The 18,963-nt window shown below is 45.2% G+C and overlaps 7 protein-coding genes across 7 annotated transcripts; 6 read left to right on the top strand and 1 right to left on the bottom strand.

Moving 5' to 3' along the window:
- Positions 1-347: 347 nt before the first annotated feature.
- On the top strand, positions 348-1,574 carry F4813DRAFT_393986 (uncharacterized protein; the record flags this gene model as incomplete). The annotated part of the gene is made up of 4 exons (XM_049247504.1): positions 348-503; positions 561-836; positions 933-1,251; positions 1,378-1,574. 4 exons carry the CDS (start codon positions 348-350, stop codon positions 1,572-1,574), a joined length of 948 nt encoding a protein of 315 aa, XP_049095160.1.
- Positions 1,544-2,879, top strand: F4813DRAFT_280386 (uncharacterized protein). Its single transcript, XM_049240476.1, has one exon. It carries the CDS (start codon positions 1,735-1,737, stop codon positions 2,443-2,445), a length of 711 nt encoding a protein of 236 aa, XP_049095159.1. The 5' UTR covers positions 1,544-1,734; the 3' UTR covers positions 2,446-2,879.
- Positions 2,880-3,088: 209 nt separating this feature from the next.
- On the top strand, positions 3,089-5,867 carry F4813DRAFT_383489 (uncharacterized protein; the record flags this gene model as incomplete). The annotated part of the gene is made up of 8 exons (XM_049245949.1): positions 3,089-3,103; positions 3,243-3,386; positions 3,468-3,620; positions 3,660-3,764; positions 3,834-4,469; positions 4,578-4,723; positions 4,772-5,680; positions 5,726-5,867. The coding sequence occupies 8 exons, from the start codon at positions 3,089-3,091 to the stop codon at positions 5,865-5,867; spliced, it is 2,250 nt and encodes a 749-aa protein (XP_049095158.1).
- A 1,770-nt stretch (positions 5,868-7,637) lies between these two features.
- On the top strand, positions 7,638-8,877 carry F4813DRAFT_280343 (nucleic acid-binding protein). The gene is made up of 3 exons (XM_049240475.1): positions 7,638-8,211; positions 8,418-8,485; positions 8,584-8,877. The coding sequence occupies exons 1-3, from the start codon at positions 7,937-7,939 to the stop codon at positions 8,622-8,624; spliced, it is 384 nt and encodes a 127-aa protein (XP_049095157.1). The 5' UTR covers positions 7,638-7,936; the 3' UTR covers positions 8,625-8,877.
- Positions 8,878-9,130: 253 nt separating this feature from the next.
- F4813DRAFT_393983 (glutathione synthase) lies at positions 9,131-10,834 on the bottom strand (the record flags this gene model as incomplete). The annotated part of the gene is made up of 4 exons (XM_049247503.1): positions 9,131-10,157; positions 10,204-10,346; positions 10,410-10,485; positions 10,548-10,834. 4 exons carry the CDS (start codon positions 10,832-10,834, stop codon positions 9,131-9,133), a joined length of 1,533 nt encoding a protein of 510 aa, XP_049095156.1.
- A 1,768-nt stretch (positions 10,835-12,602) lies between these two features.
- On the top strand, positions 12,603-12,846 carry F4813DRAFT_375755 (uncharacterized protein; the record flags this gene model as incomplete). Its single annotated transcript, XM_049245046.1, has 1 exon — positions 12,603-12,846. The coding sequence occupies exon 1, from the start codon at positions 12,643-12,645 to the stop codon at positions 12,841-12,843; it is 201 nt and encodes a 66-aa protein (XP_049095155.1). The 5' UTR covers positions 12,603-12,642.
- A 171-nt stretch (positions 12,847-13,017) lies between these two features.
- On the top strand, positions 13,018-18,281 carry F4813DRAFT_393982 (uncharacterized protein; the record flags this gene model as incomplete). Its single annotated transcript, XM_049247502.1, has 2 exons — positions 13,018-17,955; positions 18,018-18,281. The coding sequence occupies 2 exons, from the start codon at positions 13,018-13,020 to the stop codon at positions 18,279-18,281; spliced, it is 5,202 nt and encodes a 1,733-aa protein (XP_049095154.1).
- Positions 18,282-18,963: the final 682 nt, after the last annotated feature.

Genomic DNA, 18,963 nt, shown 5'->3' with positions numbered 1-18,963 from the left:
TCTTCCCTCCTTAGACACTCATTATACACCAGTCTCAACACTATTGTTTATTGTTACCTTGTTTATTGCTTTTACCATACGTACGTACCTACCAATACTGATCAATGTTGCTAGACAGTAGCAACATAGATTAGTAAGGTTAGAAGAGTCACTGTTGCTTCAATTCGAAAATCTTCACTGCGACAACACAAGCGACATCAGCACCTTTCTTCACATCACTCCCGTAGTTTATGACAGGCTACAACTTCACCCCCTCACACAATCCGTTCGCATCTCTGGCAGACTATCGCGACTTAGACCCCCCATCCACGGAGTCATCATCACCCGTGTCATTAATCCTTTCCACCATGTCCCAAGAAACACAGGCAGAAAGCTTAGCGCAGGCGCAGACTCGCGCCATATACGATCCTGTTGAACAGGAAAACATAGACGAGCTGCATAAGCTCCTGAGCTATCTCCCTGGTCGGATATTCATGCTCAACACAATGTTCGACCACATGGCAGTACGATGGGAAAGAATCGATCCCCAGACAGCCACGCCCGAACAGAAAGCAACATAGGCACTCCTCGCACTGGTAGACTTTGAAACCACCGACAACAAGGCATCATATACACGCTCAACCGAGGAAGCAATGGCTGAGTACCAGGAACGATTCAAAGGATTCACGGTAAATGACTTTGAGGCATTGCCGAAACAATTACGATCGGCGCTGCGGAGCGCACTAATGCAAAGAGGCATTTACATGGGAAAACACAACGCCAATCATGCAGAGGCACTCGCTAACCTCATATCACTGCGTAACCCACCCATATGGAATGCTGCTAAATTAGAGGCAGTAAAGGCAAGGTGGCCTGACGCATTGGCATGAAAAGTTTCGGTTCATAAGACCGAAAAAGGACCGGTGTACCCCGCTGCACGCGCGTCCACACAGTCACAGGCGCCAGCACAACAACATTGGGCGATCTTTAACCCACAGACGCCGATGCACACGGTTGCACCCACAGGGCAGGCCCCAATGCAGAGTACCACGCCTTGGGCCCCACCCCCTTCCAACCTGCAATACGTGTCACCTACTCCACAGCCAAGACAAGCATTGCTCCCTGCCTTCAACCAACCATCGTCGATCCCTAACGTTTCGCCACCAACCCAACAGTCAAAACCCACTCCCCGACCCCCCAACCAACCACCGCTCCCAGCACACTTTCCCTCCCCCCCTCCCCATGCACCTAACCCTAGCCCGCCACCACAAGGTATGCCGAATCATCCACAACAATTAACGCAACCCCAACAAGGCAACCAAAACGGCACTTGGGCATCACCCAACCCCCCTCCCCCTCCCCCATCGGCCTAATAAGGGCCACCCGTACCCTTTGTAGGACAACAAGGGTACAACCCAGGGTACAACCCCGGATATGGAACTGGCCAGGCACAGCCCCCTCCCCCAATTGCGGGAAATGCGTCTGGACCCCCTGGACCGCCACCGGGTGGTCCATATATGACGTCGGCGGTTCCACCAAACGTCGGACCAAGCGGAGGAAACCAACCTACCAGAGGTTACGGTTTCTCCTCCTAGATGGCTCCACCGCCTTTACAGGCACCTAACCCCCCCGCCTAAGCCCTAATGCCCGTTGGTAACCAACAGGCTTAGACCTACTATGACATTCCCCCGGCACGAGTCCCTAACGAGATGTGCCCTCCGACAATCGTAGGCCACTTCAAAAAGGCCTGAAATAATGAAAACAACTACACAGGGGAAACATATGACATCCTTAAAAACAAGTTTCGATTCTTCCTGGACGTATGCTACACGACAGGAATTCGACAGATACAATTCCATGCCGTATTTTCCACTATTCTTACCGGAAGAGCAGCAATCTACTTCCTTCATAATGTACCCAGACACTAGTACTTCGCAGACATGTACATGGCCATGGAACGACACTTCAACACGGAGCAAAACAAGATACAGTACCACCAAAACTGGACAGCCATTACTTTCTACAGCACGAAGGCTGAAGAGAAAAACAAGGGCAAGTCCGACATGGAGGTACTACAAGTCATGCTCGATAAGTTGTCACTATGTCAACGCGCTCTCGGACCCGATTTTAGGGGAAAATAGCAACTTATCGCAGCTGTGCATAGAACATACCGCAGCGTACTACAACTATAGCATGCACTATTCACTTCGTCGCACCACTTTGAGGAATTGGCCAGTAAGTTCCGAGTATTTATCGGAATGTTTGAGAATTTCAAAGGGGCACGTTAGTTTATGGCAAGTACCGATAGCGAAGATAGTGACGACGACGAGTATGGTATTGGTTAATATTATGTTGATCGTAAATACTATCGCAACGATAAGGGCGGTAAATATAATGCTTGCCAGAAGATGTCAAAGCATTGGAAACGCCGCTGCTGGGTATGTAAGAAAGAAGAATGCTGGTTAACCAAGCATCCGGAGAAGGAACGCAAGGAGGCCAGAGCCCAATGGAAGGCTAAGAGAGGCTAGGCGAAGGAAAACTATGCAATTTTCTTGGCCGGATACGAAGGCATTGAAGACTTTGACGTAGAAGAGTTCGAGGAGTTTGCTGGAAAAGAAGAAGAGCTAGAGAGTTAGTATATGACTGCGGCTTATTTTTTAAATAAATCTTTTTAGTATTGATTTAATCTATAAATGTTAAATCTCGAAAAATCTGCTGATAAACCCGATACCGATACCATATTTGTCCTCGACCGATACGCGAAGAACGTGTTTCAAGGCATTATGCTGGATACGGGAGTAGCGCGAGTGTTAACCGCAGGTAAGGGTTAGTATTAAGCCCTTGCTAACGAGAACTTAGAGTACTGTAACGACCTGGATATTAGCTGCGCCGGCGAAGCTAATATACGCTTCGGAGATGGTTTGCCTATCGAATTATTGGGGATTGTGATAGTTGACACCCCGTTTGGTAAGGTAGATTTCCATGTGATGGAAACGGATACTCCGTTTTTCCTTTCTATTAAAGATATGGACCGCTTGGGAGTGTACCTTAACAATGTCACTAACCAATTGATCGGTAAGAACGGCGTAATAGTTAAGGTCATGCGAAAATGGGGACACCCATGGTTTTAGCTCGACGATGTTACCTACTTCACGGAGGCAGAATTGCGCCGCCTGCACACACGTTTTGGCCACCCATCTGTTAGCAAGTTCTACGATCTATTCGACAAGGCAGGACATGAGGTAAGCACTGAAGACCTCAAGGAGATCAATAAGTTCTGCCACCATTGTCAGGTCAAGGGTAAGGCACCCCAGCGCTTCAAGTTCAGCCTTAAGGATCCCGACATGGACTTTAACTACGAAGTGATCACCGACATCATGTACCTGGACGGGAAACCGGTTCTCCACGTAGTTGACGCAGCAATAGGGTTCTAAGCGGCCCGATTCATGAAGAGCATTTCCGCCAAGGAAACCTGGGAGATGCTTAAGCAATGCTGGATCGACATATACCTGGGACCACCGGACGTCCTCAGCCACGATGCGGGCACCAATTTCGACAGCGTTAAATTCCGCAATAAGGCTCGCCTCGCAGGAATTATCTGCAACCAGGTACCCGTCGAGGCACATTGGTCAATCGGCAAGGTGGAGAAATACCACGGCCCGATTCGGAAAGCGTACGAGATCATCTCCGAAGAAGTACAGGGGTTGAAGGAGGCTCGCCTGCAAATGGCAGTCAAGGCCGTAAACGATACGGCAAACCCGGACGGTCTCGTCCCCACTCTGTTGGTTTTTGGCGCCTATCCAAGGATTAACATGGACTCTCCCCCCACGCAATCGCAACTGGAAAGGGCTTAGGCGGTACAGAAGGCTATGATCGAAGTCAAAAAGGTCAAGGCGCAAAGAACCATCCGCGACGCCATAAACACGAGAAACGAACCAAACACCCTGAAAACGCTACCCATGTCACTACCCATCGGCAGCAGCGTACTGGTCTACCGTGAAAAAGGCGGATGGGAAGGACCACACAAGGTCATCGCCGTCACGGACAAAGACGTAACCATCGCATCAAGCGCGTTAGGAGGCACCTCGACTTTCCGGAGTACACACGTCAAGCCATATGAGCAGCCAAAAGGAAGTCTTGAAGTTCACTTACCGCCACCGCCACCCCAGTTCGACCCCAATGAGTACAAGGTCATACCCGACGAGGATCTGGATATATTCGTTATGAGCACAGCATATGTTAGCACAAAGGAAAAGAACGACCACGCCCTCGCCTTGAAACTACGATCGGACGGAAAGATAGTCGCGCCAGGAAGGCCGTACGAGGCCTCCGACATGAAGGAACTCGATGCCCTCTTTGCGGACGGCATCCTGCAACCCGAGATGTACGACGAGGCACTCCACCGAGGCGCAACCATATTCAAGTCCCGTATGGTCCGCGAAGTCAAGGGGAAGAACACGCCAGCACCATATGAGAAATCACGACTCGTGGTACAAGGCTACGGAGACCCCGAGAAAGACTCCATCATGACATATGCTCCAACGATCCAACGCGCCAGCCAACGCCTGATACTGGCTCTAGCACCCACACTACGACAGCAAGGCATGAAGGTGATGATCCGAGATATCACCATGGCGTATACACAGTCCAAGACCCCCATGCAAAGGACAATATACGTACGCCTACCCTCAGAATTAAAAAGTAAATACCCTGAGGGAACGCTGTTGCGAGTGGTCAAACCTCTGTACGGACTCGCGGAATCAGGCACGTATTGGTTTGAAACTTATTCCAGGCATCATCAGAAGGAATTAGGCATGACCCCGTCAGCATTTGACCCGTGCCTGTTGATTGCAGAGCCAAATCGACCATTCGGAATCACAGGTCTACAGACAGATGACACACTGAATATCGGCACAACGGAGTTTCTGGCCGAAGAGGACAAGGCTCTTGCAAGGGCAGGCATCAAGGCGAAACCTCAGAAGGTTCTGGAACCAGGCGCAGTCGAAGACTTCAACGGATCACGGATCGTGGTCCATGAAAGGACGATCTCTGCTATCCAGAAGGGACAAGCGGAGAGGCTGGAAGAACTGGACCTGAAGGCACCCGACATGATTAAGAGATTCACAGAACAACGTGCAAGAGGTGCCTACATTGCGTCCATTTGCCAGCCCGAAGCAGCCTTCGACTACTCCACGGCAGCGCAGCATACGAAACCTGGGCCAAAGGAAGCCAAAGCCCTCAACGCGAGGATCAAATGGCAGGTAGACCACAAGGATCGAGGCCTCAGGTATGTGGAGTTGGACCCCCAAGACCTGCGCCTGTACGTCTTCGTGGACGGCTCATTCGCCAACAACAAGGACATGAGCTCCCAGATCGGCTACATCGTGGTACTCGGCAACGAGAGACCCACAGACCATGACAACGAAGTACGACTCACCGGCAACATCATCCATTGGTCATCTACCAAGTGCAAGCGTGTCACGCGCAGCGTACTCGCCAGTGAGATCTACGGAATGGTGCAGGGCTTCGATGTGGGCTACGTTATCCACAATACCATCAACACCATCCTGAGCCGACTGAGCCTCCCGATGATCCCTCTCGTCTTGTGCACGGACTCTTTCTCGCTGTACCAATGCCTCGTCCAGATGGGCAGTACCAACGAGAAGAGATTGATGATCGATCTTATGGCCCTGAGGCAGTCGTACGAGAACAGGGAAATTAATGACATCCGATGGATATATGGCAGCTGCAATCCGGCGGATGCGATGACAAAGGCGTCCCCAAATGAGGCTATGAGGACACTAGTAGAGGACAACCAGATTGATCTACGCTTGGAAGGGTGGGTGAAACGCGGGGAAATTGGGAGCGATATTGAGCCAGCGCAGTAGTGGGTTGTTAAGGCCGATTACCGACACCAACCCAGACGCAGGCCATCGCAGGAAGTAAGGAGGGATATACCAGGAATGGGATGGCACGATGTGTGCTGGCGCGACCCCACTTGTGGGATGACTCCTGATTTGGACCATCACGGTTTCATCCTCTGACCGTTACAAGTGTGTGCGATCACAGATGCGTGAGACCACGAATGCGTGATGGCACATATCCGGACCAACATAAGTATACGTCAGCACAAATCTTGAGGTTTCATTTATTTAAGTTATATTTCGCAATCAATTGATTGCGAAAAGAAAACAGAGTAAGTGATGGTCGTGTGACACTGACATAAAGGCACCTTACTAATGATAAGGTGCCTTTATCGTAGATAAGGGAGGAAGAGATAAGATACCCGACTTTATTGGATAAAGGGGTCGGGTATCCACTATTATTGGAATATAAGAACATGCTATACCTAGCTAGCCTTAGATAGATTCTTCCCTCCTTAGACATTCATTATATACCAGTTTTAACATTATTGTTTATTGTTACCTTATTTATTGCTTTTACCATACGTACGTACCTACCAACAAATAATAATTTTATTTTATTAATAAAAATATATTTATATTAATAATTTATAAAATATGTAATAAGTATATTGAGATGAAGATAATGTAAATTTTATTTATAAAATATTTTTAAAAGAATTTTATTATAATATAATTATTATAATTGTTAAAGATTAATAATTATTATTATTAATAATTTAATAACCTTATTTTTTTTAAAAAACTTTATAAAATTATTTAAATACAATATTATTATTAATTTAATTATTAAAAAATATAATAAATTTTTAACCTTTAAATTTAACATTTTTATTGTTAAAAAATTATTATTATTATATATATTTACTTATATATATAATAAAAAGATTTAAAAATTAATTATTACCATTAACATATTTAATAATTAACATCTAAATTTTATTATTATAATTTTTAACTATAATATATTTTTTATAAACTTTACTAATAATTATCCTATTATTTTTAACCCTTTCCATAATCTCTATTTTGTTAATATTATATGTATACTTAACCAATATATTTTTGATTTTAAAAATTTTAAATTAGTTAAAAAAATATTAATATTATTAATTATAACTTTATTAACTTATTTATAATTAATTAAATAAACTTTAACCAATTTAATATTAAAATAATAAAATAAAAATTATATATATTAATATTTATTAAAGGTATTAGGTTAATAATTATAAATTAATAATCTTCTTATAATATTTCTAAATTAATATAAAAGAAGTATATAACCAATATAATTTAACGTAATAACCTAATTAACTAATTCCTTTTCTTAATATTTCAATAATTTTTAACATTTTTTTAAATAGTTATTTTATATTTTACAATTTAATATTTGATCTATAAAATAGTGTTATAATATAAAGTATTTTTTAAACGCCTACCGTAAAAATACGCCGTTAAAAACGTTGTTTATTATTGTAACGCAATACAATTAAATTAAGAAAATAAATATTTTAAAATTATAAAAAAATAAAGATTTAAATGATAAGTTTTATTTTTTAATTAATTAAAAACTAATAAAATTATATAATAATTTGTATATGGATTTTATTGTAAATGCGTTGCGTTTTTGAGGTGGCCCCCACTAGGGTGGCCCCCGTAAGGGTGCTTTGACTTAAATGTTAAGATGAGTAAAAATCAAGTGATGCTATCATATGTAATTAATGTATGAGTGTAATGAATGGTTGTTCAGAAATGCAATTATAAGCTACTTAAAAAATCTCTAATACAATATCCGATATATCCAATAATCCAGTCATCTTGTACCCCCACCGACCTCGGACCAATTAGAAATAGCGATTAGGGCTACCTAATTTCCGTCGCGTCAAATGCAATCGCGGACTTAACGATATTTGACAAACGCGCAACTCGCAAATATTCTCATCGTCCCTGTTCGCAGCTCAACCACCCGGCTACCACCGTATTTGCACTCCTCGTCAACGCGGGTCCATATACAATTTGAAAAAAAAAAAATGTCTTTCCTCGCCCGTCGAGCCACAGCTGCTGCCCCGGGCCTCGCCCGCGCTTTCAGTGCGTCCGCCCGCCGTGATGTCGCCAAAATCACGCTGGTCGGTAACCTGGCTGCTCCCCCCGAGGTCAGGGCTACTAGCACAGGCCGCGAACTTATCGAGTATGCCGTCGCTAGCAACTATGGACCTAAAGATAACCGCCAGACGAGCTGGTTCAGGGTCGCTGCTTTTATCGAGGAGGGACCCCGCCGGGACTTCTTGACTAGCTTACCTAAAGGGTACGTTCTGAGATCAGACTTTGATGGTTTTTCTTTCTAGTTTTATAGGAAATATTTGGAGTGGGCGTATTGGTTGAGTTCCATGTCAGCTTCGCATGGAAATATATTTATCTGTGCCACACAATATTTTTTTTTTTTTTTTCCTTTTTTGGATTTTCTTTTCGATTAATGTGGAGTGGAGACCGGAGCTGACATAAGACGCACAGAGCTACTGTCTACGTCGAAGGCGATGCCACCATGAATGCCTTCACCGACGCCGAGGGCAAGTCACGAAGTATGTTGAGAATTTACCAAAGTATGATTATCCAGACTCCAGAATCCGGACTCCAGACTATATGATGTTTAGCCGCTAATGCTAATAAACTTGAACAGGAAACATCGAGGTCCTGAAGCGACCAACTCCTCCTGAATAGGTAATAGGTAGTCAATGTGTATAAAACTTGGGACGGCCAAAACGACGCCCAAACAGACCAAGATGTGTTACCTTGATCTTGGATTAAAGCTCTCCACTATGGGAACTTTCTTATGTCTAAATGACGGCACTACGCTTGGGGATGTTACTGTATGATATTGCTACGTCAGGACTTGATACCAAATGTGTTAACCATGTCCCTTCACCGTACATTGTCCAGGATGACAATATATAATATGCCTCCAGTTCTGCCCCCGGCTCATGGAAAATATTGAGTGGCAATGACCAAAATAATCAAACAATACCAATGCCCACACAGTTGGTCCTTCACTTCTAGAGCCTCGAGATACGACTACTAATATACTATACGAACACTTCTGGCCCTGAAAAATTGCATACTAAGTCTGATGGACGACTGTATTTGGTAGTTTCTAATATCTTGTAGCCAGTTAAAATGGGCAAATGCTATGAGATGAGACCATGGCCCCTCCCAATTCCACGTCTATGTTAGACCAAGCTACAGCTATCCATGCAGCCAAACCCAGCAGCGACGCCACCTTCTTCGCTTTGATCTCCCTTCGTGCGCAGAAGATAGCCCGCCTTCTCGTTGTGGAGTATGGCCTTAGACTGCTGGTCCCAGATGCAGGTTCCATATATGCCGAGTTCGCAGATAACGCCGCTGTGCTCTAGCTTTCCATTGCGCAGTATCGTGTTCTTGACAGGTGGCGGCGTGATCAGCTCCATCAGAATGTATGACGGCCAATGCGACTCCGGAACGGATTTCAGGAATGGTGGGATCGCGGAACGGTAGATGTTGTTGCCGCCCCCTTCCCTTTGGGGCTTGAGGACGTAGCCTTTGCAAAGCTCAGGGTCGACAGCGATCTTTCGAGCTTGGAGTCCGGCTTCTGTTCCATCCAAAGGATAGATATTGGTAAATGTGTTGGCCAGGTCAGATATAGATGCAGAGTTCTTGGATATGTAGCGGGGCAGGATGGGCGGGTTTGGTGGCGTCTCGGGCGTTGCTAAAACCTGTTGAACCTTTTTAGTGCCGGCAACCTGGGTTAATACCGTCGGGCATTTGATGGCAGCCGATCTCTCTAAATGGTAGCGAGCTTCCCAGGCGGATTGGTCAGGATAGTCTGACGGCCCATATCCCGAGCGCATATATATGACAGCAACTTCAAACGTGCGAGAAGATAGCTGCGGCGGTTGATATAGTAGCTGACGGCCTGTACCTTCGGCAAGGGTCGTATGCTGGAAAATTTCCGAGCATGGTAGTCGGAATACGGGGATTAGCGGCTCTTCGGATTTTTGGAGTTCATATTCGAGATGGCGTTGGTCAAAGATATTCCTTTCACCTCCTTGAACGAGGAAGATGACACACTTCTGGTGGCTAGTAGACGGGGGCCCATATTCGATAAAGGCCTGTCGTATACCACTGGCTAACCCTGCGGCGCTACTATTCTCGGGCAATTGAAGTGTTCCTCTCGTAATCGAGCTCTCCAATAATGGATACTCTGCTGAAGAAAGATACCTAAACACTTAGTATTGCATAATTTGAGATGAAGGTGGATTCTAACCTGTGGAGTAATGAAGTTTGCGACGAGAGACCTCCGAATGAGGCCGCGATTGTGTTAAACTCAACCTGCTTGATCTGCGGGCTGGATCCACTACGATCTTGGTGAACCATATAGTCGGATCTGAAGAGGCCAAGGCTTTTGTGCTGTATCATAGAGTGAGCTTTGTCTACATGCTAAGACAACAAAGGTTCGTTTAGTTGGCCTACCTGAACATAACCCTCTTGCTTGACTCTTAGATGAACTTTCCATAATTCCGTTATAAAATCATCGCCGTCTCCAATTCTATGCTTTATTAGTTTATGGTTTTTAATCTGAATATATTCCCATGAGTCCATTATACTTACTCTTTCACAGTCCGAGCCAGAAACTCCTCATCTTGGCTGATAGATGCATATAGCTCATTATAAGCCTTCTGGACTGTAACTCCCTGGTCGAAGCACACTTTGGGAAAGGGGCTCGGGAAGAGAGTAACGGGAACTGTAGTCGCAAGTATCCCCGCAGGATCAGCCTCAGCAGCGATAACAGCCGGAGGTGGTCGGACAGTCAAGCCATGGGCCAGTGCCCAATCCTTGACAACTTCGGTCAACCTTTCGCCTTCACTAGGCGTGATCTCAGGTGGATAATTGGACATGCCTAAATTGTAACAATTGATGATTGATGATTGATGATATCAAACTGACGTTGCGGGGGGGATATTGTAGGCTGTAGTAGAAAGGCTTATAAGCCAAAGAGGTACAAAGCTGTGGTGTTACCTGGTTTGTCTTGAACTTGGCAGGATGAAGTCTGTGTCTTGCTACACCCGATTATTAGCGTCTCTACCTATAAATACTTAAGACAAACCAAACCTACTGTGGCCTAGCTGTCTTAGAACCGCTTGCAACCGATTGTCATGTTAGAATTAGGCATAGCTAGACTCGAGCAACGACATCATGTATGTAATCACTGCTTAGAAATAAGAGTCGTGGCTATCTAGCTTCCATCGTGAATCTCTTTAGTACATGTAGCGCATTTTAGGATGTATATATCCCAAGTACACACACATGCATGTATTCGAATTGAGTCGGCTGTTAACGGTATTTTCTACTGGTTAAAATTCGGCAAATTCGGGCTGTCACTTACATGTGCATGTAAAACGGCACATGTAAGCACTTAGCCTTAAGCATATTAATGGATTAAATATATTGGATAATCTTATGTATACCTACCTAAGGTATATACTGCTTCTCTAGTAAATTTAAATTTACCTAATTGTCTATTATCAGGTATCTACCGGGAAAATTCAAACATAATACCCATAATCAATAAAAACAAATCCTCTCTTTTAAGGGGTTTATGCCATGTATTTAAACGTAGGTATAAGGACTATGCCAGTATCACGTGATACCGGTCTTTCAATGGGCCTTACTCCGCGTCGCGAAGCACCTCGAGATCCTGGACACTTCCCATCATACGCGTCGGATCTATGCTATGTACATGGATATCCTCTTTTAACAACGACACTTGCTGCTGCCGTCAAGTGTATACATACATATGTTGGCCACTAGGTATGTAGCCATTTCATATAATGCCCTCCGTCTTGCCATGCTCATTATGACTATTGTTTTCTAAGACATAACTGACTGATTGGGTATTTGTAGAATTAATTAACAATAACTAAGTGAAACTTCTGTACTCTTCCCTTTAGGAGACAGGGGATTTTTGTTTTTTTGTTTTTTTTTTAAAAAAAAGCAAGAGCAATGGCAATACGTCAACTTATCACTTGCCACTTGCCACTCATACCCTGTCAAGTCCTTAGGTCCTAGTAACTTGAACCTTCCTAAGCTATGAGGTACGCTGCGAAGTACCTAAATGCCGCTTATTGTTAATTCAATTTCAACCATCTTTAGTTGGTCTTCTCATCGGTCTTCTTATCGGTCCGCTCATCCTTAAACAGGGTTGAAACTTCATATCCTGTAACACAGATCTCTTATATGTTATATGTCCTACATATGCACTAAACGTCTTCGTCCAGCAACATGTACTTATGGGTTTGTTCGCTGAGTGAGTAGAGTCTACTTCTCGGCGAGCTGGCGCACTTACAAGTAGGCACTCCGGAGCAGAGCGGAGCGTACTGCAAGGCTTTCATCATTTTCATCTTTACATATTCCTTCACGTCGTCACGCTGTTGTATGCTGCGGCTCCATACTCGGCGTGATCTACATCCCGCTTTTTCTCTTCCCTTCACGCCTCCCGTTTCTTGTTGCCGGCTGTTCTTTCTTATTTTCTTACTGACGCCCGGGGTTACTTAGCCTTCTCTCCTCTCCTCTCCTCTCCAACACCTGTGACATATCATATTTCTTTCTTCACATCCCAAAACTTATACCAGTTCATAGTTTAGTTGCTATTCTATTGACCATACTAAACGCCCATCTACTGTAAGTTAATGCTTTCCTTTATTAAATGACCTCGATAACTTCTGGCGTTATTTGTTGTTTACTTGTTGTTTACTCGTTGTTTACTGCCCAAGTACCTGCCTTAGGTATGTTTGACGATGAGAAAGGGATGCTGCATCCTGTGCTTTTTGAGTCTAGCTTCAGAAGCTCCTTCTCGATTGTTGCTATTCCTGTAGTTCCCCATTTTGTACCTCTGATATTTCGTTAAGCTTTGAATTCACATCCCCAACGATAACTTCTACCACTCCACTACACTATTTCTCTACCTATATTTTCACGTTATTTCTTAGCAATCAATACGTGTTATGCTTACGTTCTTTTAATTTCTAGTGTTCCTTCACATCCCTTATTCACCCCACTCAATGGTATCGTTTAAGTGACAATGGACGATCCATGGGACTGGGACGTCGATAGGGTGGTTCGGGAGCTCTGCTCAGCCAATCGATCCTGGGAACCTCCAACTCCTACTCCCCTGCAGTTTCCACCTCCAGAGAAGCTTGAGCCCTTATTACGAGAGCATGGAGTTGACGGTCATACGCTTCTCACATATGATCGTGCTGAACTCTGCCAAGACCTATGCATCAGGATTGTGAAGCACAAGTCTATACTCAAGCATATTATCAGCTCATTCCGCGCTCGTAGCAAACAGTATAGACTGTATCAGAAACGCAGCTACTCGGAATTTGAAGCTGATAATGACGAAGATCAAACGGGAAACTATGTCGACAGGGAGATGTTATCAATCAAACCTACTTCTTGCAACCTTCTTCCGCCTTTATCGAAAGGAAACATCGATATTACCTTGGAGAGGCCACAAGATGTGCCTCAAAGACCTCCGTCGAGCAATATCCATGAAGGTTCCCATTCTGGAGTCGCGTCTACTACGACTCCATATCGATCTAACATAGTTCATGACACTCCTTCCTACGCTCAGGAGACCCCCATACCGGATACGCCTGCTACAAAGAAGCGAAAAGTAGCCCCTATGCTCATTTCAACCGATATCGATGTTAACGTGTCACGCACTATTCCCTCCGAAGCGGACGTGATTATAGCATCTAGATCAAGGAATCTTATTAATAATCGAGGAAATGATGCAATTGATTCAACTTGGGCTTACCTCGGAAAAGATGCAGTCACTAGGGTGGATATCGTTGAAGTGGTCAACGACGCCGAACCTTTCTCGGAAGACATGTTGCAAGATGAACGGCAACTCGCATTTGTTCAAGTCGATAGACTGCCGCATGGCCGCCGGCTACAGATCAACCAGCTTCTCAAGCGTCGGATGCTACGGAATAGAAAGCCTCGAGTTCCCTACGCGATTAAGCTGGATATGGTACCTGGGGCTAACAATCCGGATCACGATAAAATCTTACCTTTGTACGGAGACTCAGATGACGAGTACGATTCAGAGACTTGGGCTGAAATACAAACCGAAAAGCTCAAGCGGGAGGAACGACGTGGCCTATCTGGCGACGAAGTCCAAGCTGTGATCGATGAATCTATTCAGAAATTTGTATCCGATTGGAGAGAGCGCAAGGCCTCCAAGCTCTTATACAAATCCAACCAAGTTTGGTTAAATGCCCGAAGGGCCGGTCTAAAGATGTCGATCGACAAGAATCGCAGTGTTTTCGAGGCATGCGAATCCCGCATTATGAAGTATTGTAGAGAGATGACTCACCAGCATTGGCGTAAAATAGCCGAGTTGAAGATGAACACCTTGATCTTGCAACAGAGCGTAGAAGACAGAGAATATGCTTCGTGGGTTCTCAGTGTCATCACTACCCCGACCGAACCTGAAAAGCTTCCAGCCCCGCCTCGGACCTCCGTCAGAACCCGTCGACAGTCAAAGCTAGTTTCCGCCAATTCCTCGGACGAGGAGATACTGACAAGCGAATCCGAGAACGAGCTTGGCAAATTCATTGTCGCCGACCCTTCGCCCCCTAGTGCATCTCATAGTAGTTCACCCATGGCAATTGTCGAAGACGGTACTTCTGCCGGGCAACAAGAACGCCGCTGTGAGAGTGACCAAAACGAGGCATCTATGGACTTTAAACCAACAGAGACCATCGATCTTACACAGTCTCCTCAAACGCCGGTCAAATCTCAAAAGTACCATGTGATAGATCTTACTACTCCCGTCAAACCCAAACCAGCTCTCAATAGCTCACCCGGGACAAGGCCCAGTAACACGCCAGGAAAACTAAGTCAGTTTTATAATGAGCAATCGCCTCTTATAATGAGCGTCAATGACCTAGACCCAGCTGAGCAAATGGTAGCCAAGGAACTGGCCAGGCAAGACGAAGGATATCTATCATATATCTTTTCGGTAACCATGGAGAATAAATCAGACGAAGCTTGGATAGATTTTCTATGCGGTGAATTGGAAGAGCGAAGAATCCCGAAGTCTCCCTACGATACTCTCGAGAAGAAAAGAGCTTTCGCTGCCTTCACGATGCTTCGTTTGTTTGAAATATATAGAGACGATAACTTCTACTCAATAATTCAGTACAAGAAGCTAAGCTATGATGACATAATGAAGAAGGCAGAAGATGCAGAGACACAGGCAGAGACACTCAAAAGTTATACAAACTTCCTCCGCCGCCTATCTGATCGTTTCGAGTGGAAAGTAATTGATACGGGAATACCTGATCGAAAATCTCCCTCGAAGCGGAAGAGACGTAAGAAGTTGGTTCGCAATCAAGAAGCAGAAAGCCTCAGAGAGCATGATCGGGTACGGGCGGCAGAACAGAAACATAGACAAGAAGTACTCCGTGCGAAGTTTAAGGAGCTCGAGGCACAAGGCGTAGCGGTTCTTGATCAGAAGAATATGATAATCAACGAGAGCAAAGAAGACGACCAAGGATTTATTTACATCCATCCCGAGATCGCACGGCGCATCAAGGAACATCAAGTAGCCGGAGTCAGATTCATGTGGAATCAGATTGTAGACTCTAGAGCGAAGCAAGGTTGTCTACTCGCGCATACCATGGGTCTCGGAAAGACCATGCAAATCATTACACTTCTAGTGGCTATCGCCGAAGCTGCAGGGTCCGAAGATAAGTCGATCTCCTGTCAGATACCTAGAGGCCTCAAGGAGTCAAAAACCCTTATTCTTTGCCCCCCTTCGCTCGTTAACAACTGGATGGACGAGTTACTTTCTTGGGCTCCCCAAGGACATAAACTTGGCGAGTTTTTCAAAGTTGACCAGTCTGCGGATGTTTCCGATCGTGATGCGAACATCGATAGTTGGGATGAACGAGGTGGCATCCTCATCTTTGGCTACAATCTCTTCAAGGACTATGTGACACGCGAAGATTTCAGAGAAACACTATGCGACGGTCCCAACCTCGTTGTAGCCGACGAAGCGCATACGATGAAGAACCCGAAGTCGCAAACTCACGCCGCCGGCGCACATTTTAGAACCCTGAGCCGAATTGCTCTGACCGGTTCCCCCCTGGCTAACAGGGTCGAAGAGTACCATGCCATGGTTAATTGGATTGCACCAAACTACCTGTCCGATATCAGCGAATTCAGGTCGTTGTATGCCAATCCAATCAAAGAGGGGCTCAAACTAGACAGCACCATGAGTCAGCGCAGAATGGCTCTAAAGATGTTGAGGGTTCTCAAGGAAGAAGTTGCGCCAAAAGTACAGCGAATAACAATCGCAGCACTGAAGCATGACATGCCAGCAAAGCTAGAATTCCTCTTAACCGTACCCCTTACCCATGTGCAGCGAGAGGCGTATGAAACTTTCATCCGTTACCAACTAGATCACCCAGGATCGAGTCAACTGGCTTCCATTGACACGTTAGGCATCCTCTGTGCCCATCCCTCGATCTTCATGAAAAAGTTACAGGAACGAAAACAGAGTTCTGCAAATCTGACTGTGAAGGCGGAGGCTCTACCTAGTGAGCTTATTACCAGCGAGATTACACTCTTGCATAAGACAAGGGACCTGGGTGCATATGCATTATCTTGGAAAATCCTAATATTGCTCTCTATTCTCGACGAGTGCAAGCGCATAGGTGATTCAGTTCTCATCTTTAGTCAATCGATCCGTACGCTCGATTATATAGAGTCTATTCTCAAGACCAAGAAGTATTCCTATGAACGGATTGACGGGAAAGTCCCGACAACTAAACGACAGTTCGTTGTCAAGGAATTCAGCAAGGGCAAAGTTGATGTGTTCCTCATCTCTACCAGAGCTGGCGGCGTTGGCCTCAACATGACGAGTGCCAATCGAGTCATTATTTTTGACGTTAAGTTCAATCCCCAGAACGAGCAACAGGCCGTCGGACGTGCATTTCGTATTGGTCAGAAGAAACCAGTCTATGTTTACCGCTTGGTTTGTGGGGGTACCTCCGAGGAGAAGGCGCTGAACATGGCGATATGGAAGATGCAGTTAGCTTCCCGAGTCGTTGACCAGAAAAACCCGATCCCTAAAGCCCAGGAATTCGGACAATCATTTGAGATGCCAACGGAGCCCCAACAACAAAACATCAATACACATATTGGCAAAGATAATGTCCTAGATAAGGTTATTGAAGCCCACAAAGACGGCATTAGAGCCATTACAATGATGGACACTTTTGAGGAGGAAGAACTCGAAGATGCTGTCTTGACGGCCGAGGACCGTGCAGAAGCCGACCGGTTGATCGCCCAAAATGAGGCTCGTAGACTGGGCAAGCCTACTCTGCCTCTGGATTCTACGAATCAAAGTAGACTCCCCAACGAAGCTAACAGGACTATGCTGCAGACTCCTGTAGTAGATAGCAAGGCTCAGAATAATCAGGTTTTAGGTGCGCCTCCTACCGAGAGCTCTAATACCCTACAGGCCGCAAACCCTCCTCAGAATAACGCTATCTTATATCAGCCCGACTTGTTGCGGCCAATTCAGGGTACTACTACGCATATTCGAAGATCACCGCAAACTTCAGGCCACGTCGTAGATAGTCAGTTCACTAATTGGGAGAACCAACCAGCTTTCAAGGGAGAGTTGACGCGAGCATTTTTAATGAGCAATGCACCGCATGATGAAGAACAGAAACGAGGTACCGCGCACGCTATTACAGCAGCAGTTTGGGGTCGACAACGACCTCCCGAGCAACATGCCCAAGTAAAATGGGAGATAATGACAGCAGCATCGTCTCCACGATTTGTTGAAGCCATTTGCTTGAACCTTCTGTCTACTTCTGAGCTAGCCGATATGGAGCCATCGGATATTGCTGCAAAGCGGCATGATTGGGACGAATTGACCGAGGCAGAATGGGAGGAACAAAAAGCCGCAGCGACTCACAAGTCCGAGGCAGGCCCTAAAGTAGGAACAAACCATTCACCTTCACATGACAAGATCCAACTAACTTCTATTTCTGACGACAGCATCTCCAGTACGCACTCCACCAAATGTCGTCCACTCCCAAGGGGGAAAGTTCTGGCCGACGTAAACCTCTTCGACTAGATGATCAAGAGGCGTTAGAAACTGTTATCGAGAACAGAAAGGCGAAGCAGTCTTCCCACGGTAACCCTCGCCTACCTAGCTGGGCTATTGACGCAGTTACCAGACAGGGACGCACATCATCACCGTCGATACACCCTTCCGCCGGCTCCTCATCCCACCTTTCACCTAAAAATCCTTTTAAGTGAGCCCTCGCGGTTTTAATGCAGTATCAGGCCCGGCTTTTGATTCTAGCATCTCGTCCTTTTCAATCCAGGCTTTTAGAGATACCCAAGGAAGATACAGAAACCATTCTGTATGCTTGTTTTCGCTTCATTAAAAAAAGGAGAAAAAAGAAAGAAAAAAAAAGGGAGGGGGATGAGAAAGGCGTACGTGATACGAAACTCGCACTGTGATTTTAATGATAAGGAAGGGTGGTTTGATACATTTTGCAAACAGGATCACTGCCATAAAACCGATGATAACAACTTGATTTGATCTGTTCTCGACGACTTTTAGCTGGCTTTAGCTCTCATGAGAAAAGTTCTTTTGTGGACAAGATTACGTACCTTAGGTTCAGTAATAAGGTAGTTGCCGAATTGACACAATTGACCAATTTGTTAATTGCCGCTCTATAATATAGGCTAAACCACTCGTATTTTAAACAGAGACCAAGTAAATAAGGGGGGTTTCGTACATTAATTAGCGTCTCTTTTCATTTGTTTCTCTTGAATCTTTATTATCTTTTCCTTATCTAAAAAAAAAAAAAAAAAAAAAAGGGGGGGGGGGGGGAGAAGACCACCACCAACCAACGCCAAACAAAAACAACCAACCTTAAAGATTACGATAAAATAAGTAAAAAAAAAACCACCCTTTGAAAAAACAACCCCG

The sequence above is a fragment of the Daldinia decipiens genome (genome assembly GCF_022478715.1).
Source record: "Daldinia decipiens strain CBS 113046 unplaced genomic scaffold F4813scaffold_52, whole genome shotgun sequence".
Classification (NCBI taxonomy): domain Eukaryota; kingdom Fungi; phylum Ascomycota; class Sordariomycetes; order Xylariales; family Hypoxylaceae; genus Daldinia; species Daldinia decipiens.
The sequence above is the reverse complement of the archived record's forward strand: the minus strand, read 5'-3'. Positions and strand labels throughout refer to the sequence as shown.